This window comes from Camelina sativa, chromosome 7 (assembly GCF_000633955.1).
Source record: "Camelina sativa cultivar DH55 chromosome 7, Cs, whole genome shotgun sequence".
NCBI lineage: Eukaryota > Viridiplantae > Streptophyta > Magnoliopsida > Brassicales > Brassicaceae > Camelina > Camelina sativa.
In genome coordinates this window covers 32,444,416-32,460,001 of record NC_025691.1, presented here as the reverse complement: position 1 = coordinate 32,460,001, position 15,586 = coordinate 32,444,416, and the positions used below count along the sequence as shown (strand labels likewise).

Below are 15,586 nucleotides of genomic sequence, written 5' to 3'. Positions count from 1 at the left end.
AAAAAAAAAAAAAGCTAAGTAGATTATTTCCTTATCCTAAAACAAACCCAATATAGTTTAACCCTAATTCATCATATCAATTCAGAAAAATCAGATTCTACAGAGCAACTGGTTTACTAAGACAATTGACGAGTGGCTAATTCCATTCAACTAGCAACACACATCATATCATTCCCCTGCCGCAAAATGAGAAATATGCATCAGAACCATCTAACCTGAAGATAAAGTTCCACACAGTAACAGTTCATAAGAGCCCCATAAGTCGACTGATGAATCTTTTGCAGAAGTATCTAAGTTGTTAAGTAGTTCTCAGCTGCTTCTAAGCAATTAGATCCAAACGAATTTGCATGATCAGAGAGACAGATAATGTCACCTTCCTCTTCTCCATCCAATCAAAGATCTGAAATTTATCATTAACAACGACTCCAAGTAAACCATAAAAACTATTGAACTCACAACATAAAAATGTCATTCCAAAGAAGTGAAATTACATTCAGAAACGAGTATATAGATGATGAAATAGATCTGAAAACGTAATTGGGGAAAGGAGAAACATATAACAGACCTCTAGAAGTCCAAAAACACATCAACATCTGGGAGACTGAGACAAAAACACATCGAGATCTGATGTGAGACAAACAATAAACATCTCTTGATCGTGTCAAAGAACAGAAACTCTAAAAGTCTATTGATAAAGAACATATAACTCATACAACTGATTCTTTCCAAAGACCAGAAACTGATTGCAACACAAAACAACAATAAACATCTCTTGATCGTTCCAAAGTACACATAAAAACTCATAAAACAGAAACTCTAAAACTAATTTAGCTTAACAACATGTCATTAATTAGCTTGTTCTTTAAAGCCATTTCCATTTCACTAAGTGGCTCTGTTTTTGAAAGGAGAGTGTCAAGCAATTTATGCTTACTAAGCTTCTCTTTCCTCTGAAACTCCACCAAAGACTTGTCTTCCACTTCCACAGTGGAGGTATTATTGTTCACAGTCACATTCCTTCTACGTAAGGCCTTTGAAGCCTTAACAGCAGGAGGAGGAGGAGGCATTGCTTCATCATCATCCTCTCCATCATGGCTTAGTTCTGGGTGGGAGCTTGAAGATTGTGCAGAACCCTCCTCAAATTTTCTCTTTTTTTTTTTAACAGATGCATCAGCACACCATTTAGGATCATGTCGAAGCTCTCTCCAAGCATGCTCCAAGGTGAACTTCGCCTTGTGTTCATCGAAGTAAATTTGGTACGCAAGCGAGATAACATCATTCTCACTCTGTTCACTCTGTCCACTTGATGACAACTGAGCTGTTGCAGCCTCGTAGCATCCAACAAACTTGCAAACTGCATTATTGATCTTCGTCCACCTCTGCTTACAATGAATGGCCTCTCTCTTTTCCTGACCAGCAGCAAGTTTCGGACTTGATGCGAAATAAGATGCAACCCGTTTCCAAAAGGCTACATATTTTGGGTCTTTGCTCGTTTTTAGCCACGCATCGATGAGGACAATATCGTCAGTGGGTGTCCATTTCCTTCTTGATTTACGGTTGTTGTCTTTTTCACCTTCACCACCGTTACTAGGGGGATCAGAACTTTGTGGGTGTCCAAAGACAAGGACTTCTGAAACACTCTCATAAGGATTGGGTTCAAGGTTGTGGGTATTATTAAAGCGGTCCATTAACACTGAAGATATTGACGATATGGATTCTTGTGTGTTAAAACGGACAAAGGAAAGAGAGAATTATTGAAAGGGTTACCCAGAAATACGGAATCGCCCTCCAACCATTGATTCGGCTCCAGAAAATTGGAAGCTTCTGCGAATCGCTTGGTCTGTCCTTGGAAGCGCAATCTTCTTCTTCTTCTTGAAGAATCAATTTTAGGTTTTTGGGAGGATGATGAACGAAAAGAGGGAGAGAGAGAGAAGAGGAGTTGCAGAGAAAAATGATATTTTCAAGGAGAGGAACTAAAAGGAAAACGTGGTTGTTGGGTTAATTTTTGTGGAGTGTATTCAAGATAAGTGATTTGCGTTCAATTTATTCAATAATAAATTTTAAAAAGTCTATTAAAATCTAAATCTACTTGTTATCAATAATTTTTAGAATTCTAGTAGATTTGAGAGGATTTGGTTAGTTAAAAATACAGAAATTTAAATCTTATGGTTTTAGGTAGGATTTGAAAGAATTTTATAGAAAATTATATCAATTTCTCTAAAATCTATCAAAATTCTAAATTTCTTAAATCCCATCAAATTCTCTAAAATCATGGTTTGAATCCTTCTAAAAGTGTAGANGTTTATTTTTGATTTTTAAATTACATATAACTAAATTATTCTATTTTATATCTATATACGTAATTATAAACATTTATATGTTGTTAATATAACTTAAATAAATGTATTTTTCTCACCGTTGTTTATAATTTATAATTTTTTTATTTTTATAACATATATTTTAATATAATTATATATATATATAATGTTTTATGTTGTAAAAGCCTAAACCGCCTAAAAATCGTTTAAGCCCCGACTAAGCGTTCTAGGCGCTAGGCGTTGGGTCACCGCCCAGATACCGCCTAGCGCTTTCTTGAACACTGATAATAGTGAATGGAGACAAAAAAAAAAAAAGCTAAGTAGATTATTTCCTTATCCTAAAACAAACCCAATATAGTTTAACCCTAATTCATCATATCAATTCAGAAAAATCAGATTCTACAGAGCAACTGGTTTACTAAGACAATTGACGAGTGGCTAATTCCATTCAACTAGCAACACACATCATATCATTCCCCTGCCGCAAAATGAGAAATATGCATCAGAACCATCTAACCTGAAGATAAAGTTCCACACAGTAACAGTTCATAAGAGCCCCATAAGTCGACTGATGAATCTTTTGCAGAAGTATCTAAGTTGTTAAGTAGTTCTCAGCTGCTTCTAAGCAATTAGATCCAAACGAATTTGCATGATCAGAGAGACAGATAATGTCACCTTCCTCTTCTCCATCCAATCAAAGATCTGAAATTTATCATTAACAACGACTCCAAGTAAACCATAAAAACTATTGAACTCACAACATAAAAATGTCATTCCAAAGAAGTGAAATTACATTCAGAAACGAGTATATAGATGATGAAATAGATCTGAAAACGTAATTGGGGAAAGGAGAAACATATAACAGACCTCTAGAAGTCCAAAAACACATCAACATCTGGGAGACTGAGACAAAAACACATCGAGATCTGATGTGAGACAAACAATAAACATCTCTTGATCGTGTCAAAGAACAGAAACTCTAAAAGTCTATTGATAAAGAACATATAACTCATACAACTGATTCTTTCCAAAGACCAGAAACTGATTGCAACACAAAACAACAATAAACATCTCTTGATCGTTCCAAAGTACACATAAAAACTCATAAAACAGAAACTCTAAAACTAATTTAGCTTAACAACATGTCATTAATTAGCTTGTTCTTTAAAGCCATTTCCATTTCACTAAGTGGCTCTGTTTTTGAAAGGAGAGTGTCAAGCAATTTATGCTTACTAAGCTTCTCTTTCCTCTGAAACTCCACCAAAGACTTGTCTTCCACTTCCACAGTGGAGGTATTATTGTTCACAGTCACATTCCTTCTACGTAAGGCCTTTGAAGCCTTAACAGCAGGAGGAGGAGGAGGCATTGCTTCATCATCATCCTCTCCATCATGGCTTAGTTCTGGGTGGGAGCTTGAAGATTGTGCAGAACCCTCCTCAAATTTTCTCTTTTTTTTTTTAACAGATGCATCAGCACACCATTTAGGATCATGTCGAAGCTCTCTCCAAGCATGCTCCAAGGTGAACTTCGCCTTGTGTTCATCGAAGTAAATTTGGTACGCAAGCGAGATAACATCATTCTCACTCTGTTCACTCTGTCCACTTGATGACAACTGAGCTGTTGCAGCCTCGTAGCATCCAACAAACTTGCAAACTGCATTATTGATCTTCGTCCACCTCTGCTTACAATGAATGGCCTCTCTCTTTTCCTGACCAGCAGCAAGTTTCGGACTTGATGCGAAATAAGATGCAACCCGTTTCCAAAAGGCTACATATTTTGGGTCTTTGCTCGTTTTTAGCCACGCATCGATGAGGACAATATCGTCAGTGGGTGTCCATTTCCTTCTTGATTTACGGTTGTTGTCTTTTTCACCTTCACCACCGTTACTAGGGGGATCAGAACTTTGTGGGTGTCCAAAGACAAGGACTTCTGAAACACTCTCATAAGGATTGGGTTCAAGGTTGTGGGTATTATTAAAGCGGTCCATTAACACTGAAGATATTGACGATATGGATTCTTGTGTGTTAAAACGGACAAAGGAAAGAGAGAATTATTGAAAGGGTTACCCAGAAATACGGAATCGCCCTCCAACCATTGATTCGGCTCCAGAAAATTGGAAGCTTCTGCGAATCGCTTGGTCTGTCCTTGGAAGCGCAATCTTCTTCTTCTTCTTGAAGAATCAATTTTAGGTTTTTGGGAGGATGATGAACGAAAAGAGGGAGAGAGAGAGAAGAGGAGTTGCAGAGAAAAATGATATTTTCAAGGAGAGGAACTAAAAGGAAAACGTGGTTGTTGGGTTAATTTTTGTGGAGTGTATTCAAGATAAGTGATTTGCGTTCAATTTATTCAATAATAAATTTTAAAAAGTCTATTAAAATCTAAATCTACTTGTTATCAATAATTTTTAGAATTCTAGTAGATTTGAGAGGATTTGGTTAGTTAAAAATACAGAAATTTAAATCTTATGGTTTTAGGTAGGATTTGAAAGAATTTTATAGAAAATTATATCAATTTCTCTAAAATCTATCAAAATTCTAAATTTCTTAAATCCCATCAAATTCTCTAAAATCATGGTTTGAATCCTTCTAAAAGTGTAGATCACTACCATTTATTTATTTTGGTGAAGCATAAAACATGCAATTAACAAAAGAAACAAAAAACTTGATTACGAAAATATTTTAAAATTTTGCTAAAAAAACACATTTCCTCGCTTCTTAAACTAAATCATACTTTCTATGTTCCCAATGATGATTGATATTCTAAAATATACTTTTGTGTCTAAAAAATTGATTTTGTATATAAAAATCTAAACTAATTTTTTACTTTATGTTTTTTCACATATGTCATTTATTTAATGTTTATATTTTCTCTATCTACCAAAAAATAATTATAAATTACTTTACAAATAAAAATTAATTTTAGATTTTTGTGAAGATGATGAACGAAAAGAGAGAGAGAAGAGGAGTTGCAGAGAAAATTATATTTTCAAGGAGAAGAACTAAAAGGAAAATGTGGTTTTTGGGTTAAATTTTGTGTTCTATAAGTTTTTTTTTCTTTTGTGGTTTATTTTGTTTTCTTTTTAGTCCAATAGGGTATTCTACCGGTTCTGGGTTCGAATTCGAGTCTATATTTTTGGATCGGTTTCGGTTTGAGTTTTCGGGTACGGTGTTTTTGTCCAGGCCCTAGATTTATAAAAGTGTATATCACCACCATTTATATATTTTGGTGAAGCATAATAATAAAGGAAATATGCAATTTTTCTTTTTTTTTTTTGTTAAAGGGCTTAGGAAATATGCAAATAACAAAAGAAAAAAAAAAGAACTCGACTTAATTTGTATATAAATCATTATAATGCTTAGGTCTTTGACTACTAAAATCATCACAAATGATGTATAGGTGATTTGATTCAACCTAATGTTTCCTTACAAGTTACAATCTCTCAAGTCATAACGGATGAGTGTAAAAAGCAAACTCCTTTGTTTATTTTTTTCCCTTCTCAAAATGGTTCCTCATCATACTATCAAATTATTAGATGTGAATCTAACGAAATCTTCATATGCTTCTGTGATGAGGTGATCATCATCCCAATCGTCTTTATATGTATTGGATTGGGCTTGTATTCTCTTGAACACGATGTAAAACATTTGCTCTCTCCATTTTTCGATCCGAGGATAATCACACTGGTCAGCAAGCCAGTTATCGTATACAAACTGTAACTAAAACAAAACATTCAAATTAACATATACTTTTTTTTTTTTAAAGATAATGTTTTTCATACGTGTTATAAGGGAAGAAATAGGATACGAACCTGGGAATCTAATTCTGCCATAAGATGTGTGTATCTTTTGGGAATATTTGAGGCTTCGAGCTTCGCATAAAACATCTTAGTATCTTCCATCATCTCATCTTGTGTGGGGAGTGAAACCTGACCAGCCAAAACCATGGCTACCCACTTGCTTTGGAGTTCAAACATTGGAAAAGGAATGACCTATAAACATCCAAAACAAAACATTAACCGATAAGTCCATTGACTAAAGATTCTTCTACTTCAAATTCCAAAATCACACTTGTGTAAAAATCATTAACCGGCCATGGTAATCCGACGAATGAAAGTCCCGGAGAAAGAGCTGGTGGGAATACATGCTTGTATAATGGTCCAACACGGTTATCCTCAACGGTCACTTCGCCTTTAGTGTCGAGAAATGGGAAGTGATATTTGTACCTAATCATATAAAGTCTCATTAAAATGTTGTACCAAATACAAATATTCACTATGTATGATATTTTGTTCCAATGTTTAGTAAGTTCGATTCAGAATTGAACATTCACCCAGTGCAATGCATGATAGTATCAGCGTAAACCGTCTTTCCATTATGAAATACCACCGAACCATCTTGTCGGACAGTTTCAATCTGAAATGCATGCATGTAACTAATTAGAGTTAATCTTCTGAGTTTGATTTAAGCTAATCAAATAAATATGATTATATTCTTTTCTTTTCTTTTCTTTTTTGGTGAAAATGATATATTCTTACAGTAGAGTGAAGCCATAAATTGTCGTATCCGGGAACATTTTCGTATGTTTCCGGTTTAGTCGATCTTGAAGATAGATGGACTTCTTTTGTAACATTTGCTATGTCTCGGCTTATATCAACTCCGCTCACTGAACTTCCGATCACCACCACCACCTAATAAAATCAAACTTAATTCATTATAGAAACGCAATCAAGCTCATCAATAAAGAATCAAAGAAATCATATATGTGTTTACCTGATCTTTAAATTGATCTCGAACTCGATAATTGTGGCTGTGAATTTGCTTTCCAGGCCATGATTCTATGCCTAAAAAAGTTATTACAAAAATAATGTAAGAAGGTGTCTTTTGAGTTTTATTAGGACAAATTAAAAAAAAAACAAGACCGATGAAAAAAATTACCAGGTATTAGAGCATGACGGGGCTCTGTATAGTGACCGTTACAAACGACGACGGCGTCATAAATCTCGTCGGAAATACCACCGGAGCTTTTAGACTCGACTCTCCACTTCTTTTGATTCTCCGCCACCGGCCCAGCCCTCACAACCTCTGTCTCGAACCGAATCATCTCTTCGATTTTGAACTCCCTAGCAAAGTCTTTCAAGTACGCAAGAACCTCGCTGTGACCCGGATGCCTTCTCGGATCTCTAGACATGTTTTCGGGTCGGGTTGAAAACGGGAAGTCGGTGAAACCCATGCATTCTCGTGGGATGATGGTTCGGAGAGAACTGTAAAGGCTCCAGTGGATTATGGGTCGGGTCGGATCGATGCTTAGCGGGTCGGTTTCGACGTTAGGCATGTAAGCCCATACGCCTCCGATTTGGTTCCCACGCTCGAAAACGACGACGGAGTGGCCCTTGCGGCGGAGCTCTCGAGCCGCCACGAGTCCGGCTGCTCCGGCACCAATTACCGCCACATGGCGGGATGTTGTGGGAGTATTTACTGCTGGTGCCATAATTAGTTAAAACGTGTAATGGAATTTTTTTGTGATACTTATGAATATATGTGTTCAATGTGACCTTTAGCTAGTGTGGTTTATATGGATCACATAGTACTATAGTAGTAGTCGCCATGTTAAATAACCTTTGAATGTGAGTGTTAACTATTTTTTGTAACCTTGAATATATGATATTAATTCAAATAACTAAAAGATATTTTATTTATGAACGTTAACTAATTATTTTTAATGGTTTTGTTGAACGTTTTGTTTCATGAGACGACAAAAGTAAACAATGAATGTGACATGATGTCTGAGTAGAGTGATGATGAATGATATGAGCCGCAGTTGCCAATTATGAAAAATAGGGAATCTTTACTGAAGTTAGCAACTCCATCTTGATATCTCGGTCCATGCTTCAACAGTTCAACACTTGTATCACTAAATCGAACGGCTCAAATTGCATAATGATTCGATGTAATATTCTATTCAAATGCGACACGTTATTTATTTAAGATATTATACAGACAAACTCCTCATCAAGTTACGTACGTTATTTTGCTCTTTGTTTTCCGGTGTTTATTCTCGTGAAATTTTAAGTATTTACCTTCATTCTTCACTATCGATCGCCAGTTTGGACCAATCACAATACGTTTGCTTCATAAATGTCGAGATCATGATGAGCAGTATGCAGCTAGATTTGATATAAGAGCGACCCAAAAATTCATCCATATGTTGAAGTAAAAGATAAATAAAAATATAAAATTTTGAACTATATCAGTCCAAGTGAAATCAAATTTAAATAATTCATAGTTGAAAACTTCAATAGTCAATTTTCCAAATTTTGATGTATCTATAATTTATGTAGAACCATGAAGGAACGGACAAATTCTTCTGCCACGAGAAGAAATAGTCATTTGGTCCGGGAGCTTGTGGTTGAGTGGTAGAGAGCGGGATTGGGATACTACAACGTTTCAGGTTCGATTCTCCTGCTGCGCGAAACTAATTCACATTTTTCTGAACACCTTTACATGAATATGGGTCTATCTAACGGTCCATTTGAATATCCGGAGAGAGGGTCTATCTGTGGGCTGCACTTCCCTCATAGATTAGTCTCGGACCCTCCATAAGCCTGAGGATTTACTCTGAGTTAACAAAAAAAAAAAATATATAGTCATTTGAAAAACTCATATGCATCCAAAGTTCCAATAAAAGAATCCAAAGGCCAAGGACATGAGATGAACCCCCTTTAACAAACTCACCCCTGAACTATGTTCTTTTGTTACATTTAACCAACCATTAGTATCTATAATACTAGCATGCCCATTGATTTCACACTTATATTAGATCTCCTTATTTATTGCCGAGAAGTGAAATGCTATCAGTTGATCTAATCATCTAATATGTGCGAAATCTAATATCCAAATATGATCATGACTCTAAACTTCTAATGATCAAAAAAAGATCTAAATCTTCATGAAAAAATTACACTAAATGAAACATAAACATAATTTCTTTTATCGAAAGAAAATCTTTTAACAATTTAAATATAATTGACAGCAAACACTTGCATATAAACTTTAGAAAATTTTCGTAAGGTTACAAATTCATACATACATTTGGAAATAGTACTCTTTGATAACATAACCAAAACAACAAACATTTGCAAGATGAACCAGGGACTCGATATAAAAACTTCCCCAAAAGTAATTAGATACTTTTACAATTAAACGTATGGTCTTGGTCCTTAAACATATGGTCTTAGTCTTCATGAAAACTAATTACATCCTTTTGATTTTAGGGTCTAAATTTTTTTTTTTCAGGGTCCAAAAAATAATTGAGCCGGACCTGCTGCACCATATACTGCAAAGTCTGCAATTGATTCATTATATAATCTCTTCCAGCTCATACTGATTGATAAATGGAGGAAACAGTTCAATTTTTCGGTATTTCTTGGCTAAGGCCCTGTTTGTTTGGTGCATTAGATGCAATATCTGGATACAATATCAAGACGCAATATTTGAACATCTAAATGATGTTCGTTTGTGTTATTGGTTTATGCATCCAGAAATTGTATCTGGATAAAATTATGTTTGTTTTGTAATTTGATTTATGTGCATCTGAATACAATATATATATATATATATATATAAAATGACCAAAAACTCCTTTATTTTATGTTGAAGATTTAGTGGTTATAATGTATTCATGTTTTTAGCTTATTTTCATATTAAATTTAAATAAATATTTAAAAATGAAGTTCCCTTGTTTTGACGGAAAACAGAGATTTTACGTTTTTAGCGGAAAATTGAGATTTTTTGTTTTTGGCAGAAAACCGAGATTTTACGTTTTTAGCCGAAAACCAAAATTTTGTGTTTTTGGCGGCAAAACCGTGATTTTATGTTTTTGGCAGAAAATGTGATTTTGCAGTTTTGACGGAAAAACGTATTTTTGTGTTGTTGTGTTTTTTGGCGAAAAACGTAATTGTGGGGTTTTGATAGGAAAACAAGATTTTGTGGTTTTGGCGGGAAAATGAAATTTGCGGTTTAGACGGAAAAATGAAATTTTGCGGTTTTGGTGGGAAAACAAGATTTTGCGGTTTTGGCGGAAAAATGAAAATTTGTGGTTTTGACGGGAAACCGTAATTTTGTGGTTTTGACGAAAAACGTAATTTTTGCGATTTTGGTGGAAAAACGTAATTTTTCAATTATGGCGAGCAAATGTAATTTTGCGGTTTTGATGAAAAACATAATTTTACGGTTTTGGCAGGAAAATGAGATCAATTAAAAACATTATTAAAAAAGCACAGAAAATAGAACAATTAACGTAAAAAACCCGGAAGAGAGAAATAAGATTAACAGTAAAGAGTAAAGACATCAATCAACAACATTATTAAAATACAAAATCATGCAAATGTATTAAAACTAAATGATTAAAATACCTAAACACAACCGCAAAAATAAATTAAAACAGTAAGGGGCATTACAAACCCTCCCGCGTAAAGGTTACAATAATTTGGCAATCTATTGAAATAAAACCCACCCACCAAAAAAAAAACAATTAAGTAGGCACTATTGACTCAAATCATCTTACGTTTTCGAGGTAATAAGAAGAATCAAAACTAATCAACTTCTTCCTAGAGAAATCATGGTACGCTTCTTCTATGAGTTCATCGTCGTCCCATTCATCACGGTAAGTTTCTGGGTGGACGACAAGTCTCACGTATCCGCCGTCAACTTCTTGAGCTCTCCAACGTTCGACGAGTTCACAACCACATTCTTTTGCGACCCAATTGAGGTACTCACTCTGTGATAGAGATTAACTTATCATTAAAAAAGGTTATAGCATAAATGCATAATGTTCTTTTTAGTATATCTTTGATATAAGAAAAAGGGTAATCCAAAATTTTAGCAATTACAGTAACTAAATATCTTTGAGTAATTGTAAATCCGAAGTTCAAGAGCACACAAATTTTGTTTTTTACAATAATCTAAAAAGAGATTTATAGTTAAAACATGTGAATTTTTTAAATTTTTTTTCACAAATTCAAAAATTAATGTTTGAAACAATATTCAAAATAAACGAACTTACCTGAATTCTGCCTATTGTATGTGTATGTCTTTTGGGAATACCTAACACATCAAGCGACGCATACCATTCATTAATGTCTTCCATCATCTTGTCCGGTGGAGGAAGTGTAACCCGTCCTGACAAAACTGCTGCCACCCATTTGCTTTGGATTTCAAACATAACAAATACTATGCCCTGAATTAAAAAAAATTAAAAAAATCAAAGATCAAAACTAAGTGAGGCCCAAACTCGAGTTCCGATTGAGACTAACCATTGCTGGAATTAAAGTATATAGACACTCAGCCCCGGCTCTAGGCATGTGCCAGAGGTGCTAGAGCACAGGGTCCATGCAAGTTTGATGTTTGTATAAATTTACTATATGCTGTAGACACTGATCTCTTTACCAGGAATATGAGGAACGTTTGGTTCTGTATAGTGACCAGTGCAAACCACGACTGCGTCAAAGATCTCATCATCGAAGTCACCGCCGGGGTTTTTTGACTGGACCCTCCATTTCTCGATAACCGGTTCGACCCGAACCACTTCGGTCTCGAACCTGATCATCTCTTCAATTTTGAACTCTCTAGCATATTCTTGAACATACGCAAGAACTTCCCTGTGATTTGGATACCGTCTCGGGTCTCTTGACTCTTCATCGAAACGTGGCAAAAACGGGAAGTCCCTGACACCCATACTCTCTCTCGGGACATTGGTACGGAGAGAATCGTAGATGCTCGAGTGCACTTTAGATCTGGTCGGGTCGAGGCTAAGCGGGTCGGATTCGGATTTTGGTGTGTAAACCCAAAGACCACCCACTTGTTTCTCTCGTTCAAACACGAATACACTATGACCTTCACGACGGAGCTCCCTAGACGTTATGAGACCGGCTGCTCCGGCTCCGATCACCGCCACGTGTTTAGAACTGATTGGGGTTTGACCTGGTGCCATATTTGTTAGATTTTCAATAATGTTAGGGGTTTGTTTGGGTTAATGTGAATTGTGAACTAAGAAACATCAGTTTCAGGCCACATATAAAGACCATAGTCTAAGGGCCATATGTTACCTTAGCCATGGAACTTTATTACTCGTTCTGCCTTCGACAAGATCGGTGGACTAGAAGCATATAGTTTTAGAAACTATAGAAATTAATTTATAGTACTTAACTAAAAAAATTTACCTAATTAAATACTATTATAGAACATAGAATATATTATTCAAGATTAAGATTACAAGATATTATATTATAGTTAACAAAAATTAGTTTACCCAATAAAATTTTATCAGTTAATAATTTATTTTTGAGTTAAAAATTCTACAAAACTAAACATAGTATCAGATACCGAACACACATTCCTTCAATTCGCTAATCTAGTCCGATCATTCCATTATATCGAATGGGCATCATGTTCATTTACAAACAAACTAGTGAAAAAGATTGGAAAGAAAGAAACACGTGTTTTGGAAGGTAGGAATTTTGGTGGAGATGTGACAACACGTAATTGTCTACAATTATTATTTTCTTTGAAAATCCTTGAAATTAATAAATGTTAAAACACTATTTTAAAAAAAAAACAAAGAAAATCCTTTAAGAATTCTTAAAGAACAACAAAATTAAACATAAGGTCACCAGCTTGCTATCGTTTCACAATTGAGAGTTTTTGTATTTCTTTACCTTAATCTTATATGTTTGTTTTCAAATGTGTGCTAAGTTCCTTATCCCTCTTTTAAACTTTGGAGAACACTATATCTAATATCTTAATGAGTCATAGTTGTTATCTTGTTATCTAAAAAAACAGAGATCTCGATCATTGGGTTTAGGCTAGTACGTAGTCACCGCTATGTATTCTCTACGATTTTCATTAGTTGATGTTCTGCTTAATTTTTATTATTGATTGCATTTATTGATTACATTAACAAATTATAGAATATTGCTTCGGGCATTCATGAAGCGATGTAATTAAATTAAATTCAACCGATCTTTTTTCAACTACACAGATACAATACGATGCGGCATCTGTTTTATGGGGTGTAATAATGAATCAGCAAGTCGATTTATTTTAGTCCTGGAACTCACAATCACATGTTTTGCAACCCTACTCAATCAACACACAATCAATGTGTGGTTGACACAAATAAACGTGAGCCAACTACCTGACAATAGATTAACGATAACGATCCATCAATAAATTGGTTCTATAATATTACACTCATATATAGCGATCCTCGAAATTCATGTGCATGAACTTGTATAAAGATAGTATACAGAAAGAGACTTTTCTGATTGTATTATTTGTTTTTTTTTTTGCCATAAAGTTTAGTATTATACGAAAAAGTTTTCAAATTTTATGTGTTAAAATAAACTGAATTATGGCAACATAGAGAATATTAGCAAACATAAATTATGAGAGACATTATATTCATCATTATTATATTTTTTACTAAGTAAATAGGCATTAAATATTAAATTGTTTAAGGTTTTACAAGAATTGTATAACTTATGGAATTGGTTTATTGGTAAAAATAAGTTTAAAACATTGAAGCAAAAGGATGTGGTGTGCTCGCCTCTTCTTCTCTCATTTCTCGTGTTCATCAGTTTCGCCTTGATCTCATTTACTCCGTATGTTATCCTCTAGTTTGAATCAAACTACTTCAAAAGTTGGGTTGTTTACGTGTTCCGGTTAAAAAAATTAACATTCAGGGCATCATGCCTTTAGTTTGCAATATAACTAAGCAATTAACCATAAATAATTAAGAAGAGAAGCCATCGTTACATCCTTATGCTTCTTAAAATCAAACTCCTCCCCATCCCCCAAAAATAAAAGTCATATACTTGATTCGAGGAAATAGGAAGGATGAAAACTAATCAACTTCTTCGTAGCAAAATCTTTGTAAGCTTCTTCCTTAAGATCATCGTCGTCCCATTCATCACGATAAGTTTCAGGGTGGGAGACAAGTCTCTGGTATCCACGGACGATTTCTTGATTTCTCCAATGTTCAACGAGTGGACAATCACATTCTTCCGCGATCCAATTAAGGTACTCACACTGTAAAAGGAAATTAATATTTTCATAAAAAGCCATTGATATTATGTTATTCTTAAATTGATTATTGTTTCGAATATAACGGACTCACCTGAATTTTACCCAATTTATGCGTATATCTCTTGGGAACACCTAACGCATCAAGCGTCGCATAACTTGTAATAATATCTTCCATCATCTTATCTTGTGAAGGTAGTGTAAACCTTCCTGACAAGACTGATGCCACCCATTTGCTTTGGATTTCAAACATAACAAATTGTATTCCCTGGTAAAAATAAATGAAAAAGATCAGAACATAGGTGATACGTGAACTCGAAACCCCAATATGTATCAATTGTGCTTGAGAGACTAACCATTGCTGGTAGCCCCACGAAAGAAAGACTGGGGGCAAGCGCGGGTGGAAACACATGCTTGTATAGATGTTCAACGCGGTTTTCATCAATGCTCATATAGCCGTTGGTGTCAAGAAATGGAAAGTAATATTTATACCTACACATATAGACCAAAACATGTGGATAGATAAATTGCACATTTCATATAGAAAGCTTGCTATCTATGAGCAAACAAATATCAAAATCAACGAAACCCACCCGGTGCAATACACAATGCTATCAGCATATACCACTTTCCCGTTTTTGAAAACAATTGACCCATCCTCACTGGCGGTATCTATCTACAATATGTCAAATTAAATATGTTCATTCGCGAATTGTCTTTAAGATGAAATTTCATGAATATATATCAATACCATGGTTACAAAATAGTCTGTTTTACCTCAGAATGAACCCATAGATTGTTGCGAGGCCCCGGAGGCTTTTCGTATGTATCACGTTCACTCGCTCTAGACGCAATGTGAACTTCTTTTGCGACCTTACATATGTCCCTACTAATATCAGCACCGCTCGCAAAATTTCCGATCACCACCACCACCTGTCAAAGTATCAACACAAAAATATTATTTTGTCAAATTTTAGTACTATTTTTGAAAACGTATTTTTGGAACATAAATCATAAGAAATTGAAAAGGAGGTAATTTCTTCAAATGAAACCTAATAATAATATTGACCAAAAAATATTATATTATATACTAAATTAATAAAATAGTTTAATGATTTTAAAATTAACAAAAAGAGTCTAACAAATAAACTCAAACCTTTGTATATCCTAAAAATAATTTTAAACCCCCCCCCC

At 34.7% G+C, this 15,586-nt stretch overlaps 4 protein-coding genes across 9 annotated transcripts in view; all 4 read right to left on the bottom strand.

The window, feature by feature from the left end:
• LOC104703871 (glutathione S-transferase T3-like) overlaps positions 1 to 4,621 on the bottom strand; it is a 13,858-nt gene extending 9,237 nt beyond the window's left edge. Inside the window, exon 1 of one of the 5 annotated variants that reach the window (XR_754249.2) lies at positions 216 to 2,004. Coding sequence is in view for 4 of the 5 variants with exons in the window: in XM_019228112.1 (XP_019083657.1) it covers positions 3,539 to 4,302 (764 nt within the window). In the remaining variant the exon portion in view is untranslated. Of the gene's footprint in view, positions 1 to 215; positions 2,005 to 3,538 lie in introns of those variants that run through there. The other 4 variants (XM_019228112.1, XM_010419960.2, XM_019228114.1 and 1 more) reach the window with 4 other exon arrangements.
• Positions 5,659 to 7,944, bottom strand: LOC104703862 (flavin-containing monooxygenase FMO GS-OX-like 7). 2 transcript variants are annotated; one of them, XM_010419947.2, is made up of 7 exons: positions 7,250 to 7,944; positions 7,085 to 7,155; positions 6,850 to 7,002; positions 6,645 to 6,727; positions 6,402 to 6,537; positions 6,124 to 6,303; positions 5,659 to 6,031 (listed from the first exon to the last, which is right to left on the bottom strand). In XM_010419947.2, the coding sequence occupies exons 1-7, from the start codon at positions 7,800 to 7,802 to the stop codon at positions 5,828 to 5,830; spliced, it is 1,380 nt and encodes a 459-aa protein (XP_010418249.1). In that variant the 5' UTR covers positions 7,803 to 7,944; the 3' UTR covers positions 5,659 to 5,827. The 2 variants fall into 2 exon arrangements, with proteins under 2 accessions (XP_010418249.1, XP_010418250.1); XM_010419948.2 differs by having other exon boundaries at positions 5,659 to 6,025.
• On the bottom strand, positions 10,646 to 12,411 carry LOC104703861 (flavin-containing monooxygenase FMO GS-OX3-like). The gene is made up of 3 exons (XM_019227208.1): positions 11,745 to 12,411; positions 11,376 to 11,549; positions 10,646 to 11,090 (listed from the first exon to the last, which is right to left on the bottom strand). Exons 1-3 carry the CDS (start codon positions 12,300 to 12,302, stop codon positions 10,869 to 10,871), a joined length of 954 nt encoding a protein of 317 aa, XP_019082753.1. The 5' UTR covers positions 12,303 to 12,411; the 3' UTR covers positions 10,646 to 10,868.
• Positions 14,082 to 15,586, bottom strand: part of LOC104703860 (flavin-containing monooxygenase FMO GS-OX2) — a 3,437-nt gene continuing 1,932 nt past the window's right edge. The window contains exons 3-7 of the mRNA XM_010419945.2: positions 15,170 to 15,325; positions 14,986 to 15,068; positions 14,749 to 14,884; positions 14,487 to 14,660; positions 14,082 to 14,398 (exon numbers count right to left, since the gene is read on the bottom strand). Of these exons, the coding sequence (XP_010418247.1) occupies positions 14,177 to 14,398; positions 14,487 to 14,660; positions 14,749 to 14,884; positions 14,986 to 15,068; positions 15,170 to 15,325 (771 nt within the window). The 3' untranslated portion in view covers positions 14,082 to 14,176. The remainder of the gene's footprint in view (positions 14,399 to 14,486; positions 14,661 to 14,748; positions 14,885 to 14,985; positions 15,069 to 15,169; positions 15,326 to 15,586) is intronic.

Bases quoted from the DNA above. Each gene is read 5' to 3' on its own strand.
- LOC104703861 (XM_019227208.1), bottom strand. From the start codon at position 12,302: ATGGCACCAGGTCAAACCCCAATCAGTTCTAAACACGTGGCGGTGATC. The intron at 11,550-11,744 runs GTCTACAGCATA...TTTTTAATTCAG, and splicing joins TTCCTGGTAAAGAGATCAGT to GGCATAGTATTTGTTATGTT. The intron at 11,091-11,375 runs GTAAGTTCGTTT...TCTCTATCACAG, and splicing joins ATACAATAGGCAGAATTCAG to AGTGAGTACCTCAATTGGGT.
- LOC104703862 (XM_010419947.2), bottom strand. From the start codon at position 7,802: ATGGCACCAGCAGTAAATACTCCCACAACATCCCGCCATGTGGCGGTA. The intron at 6,728-6,849 runs GTAAGAATATAT...CATGCATTTCAG, and splicing joins ATTTATGGCTTCACTCTACT to ATTGAAACTGTCCGACAAGA. The intron at 6,304-6,401 runs GTTAATGATTTT...GGATGTTTATAG, and splicing joins TCGTCGGATTACCATGGCCG to GTCATTCCTTTTCCAATGTT.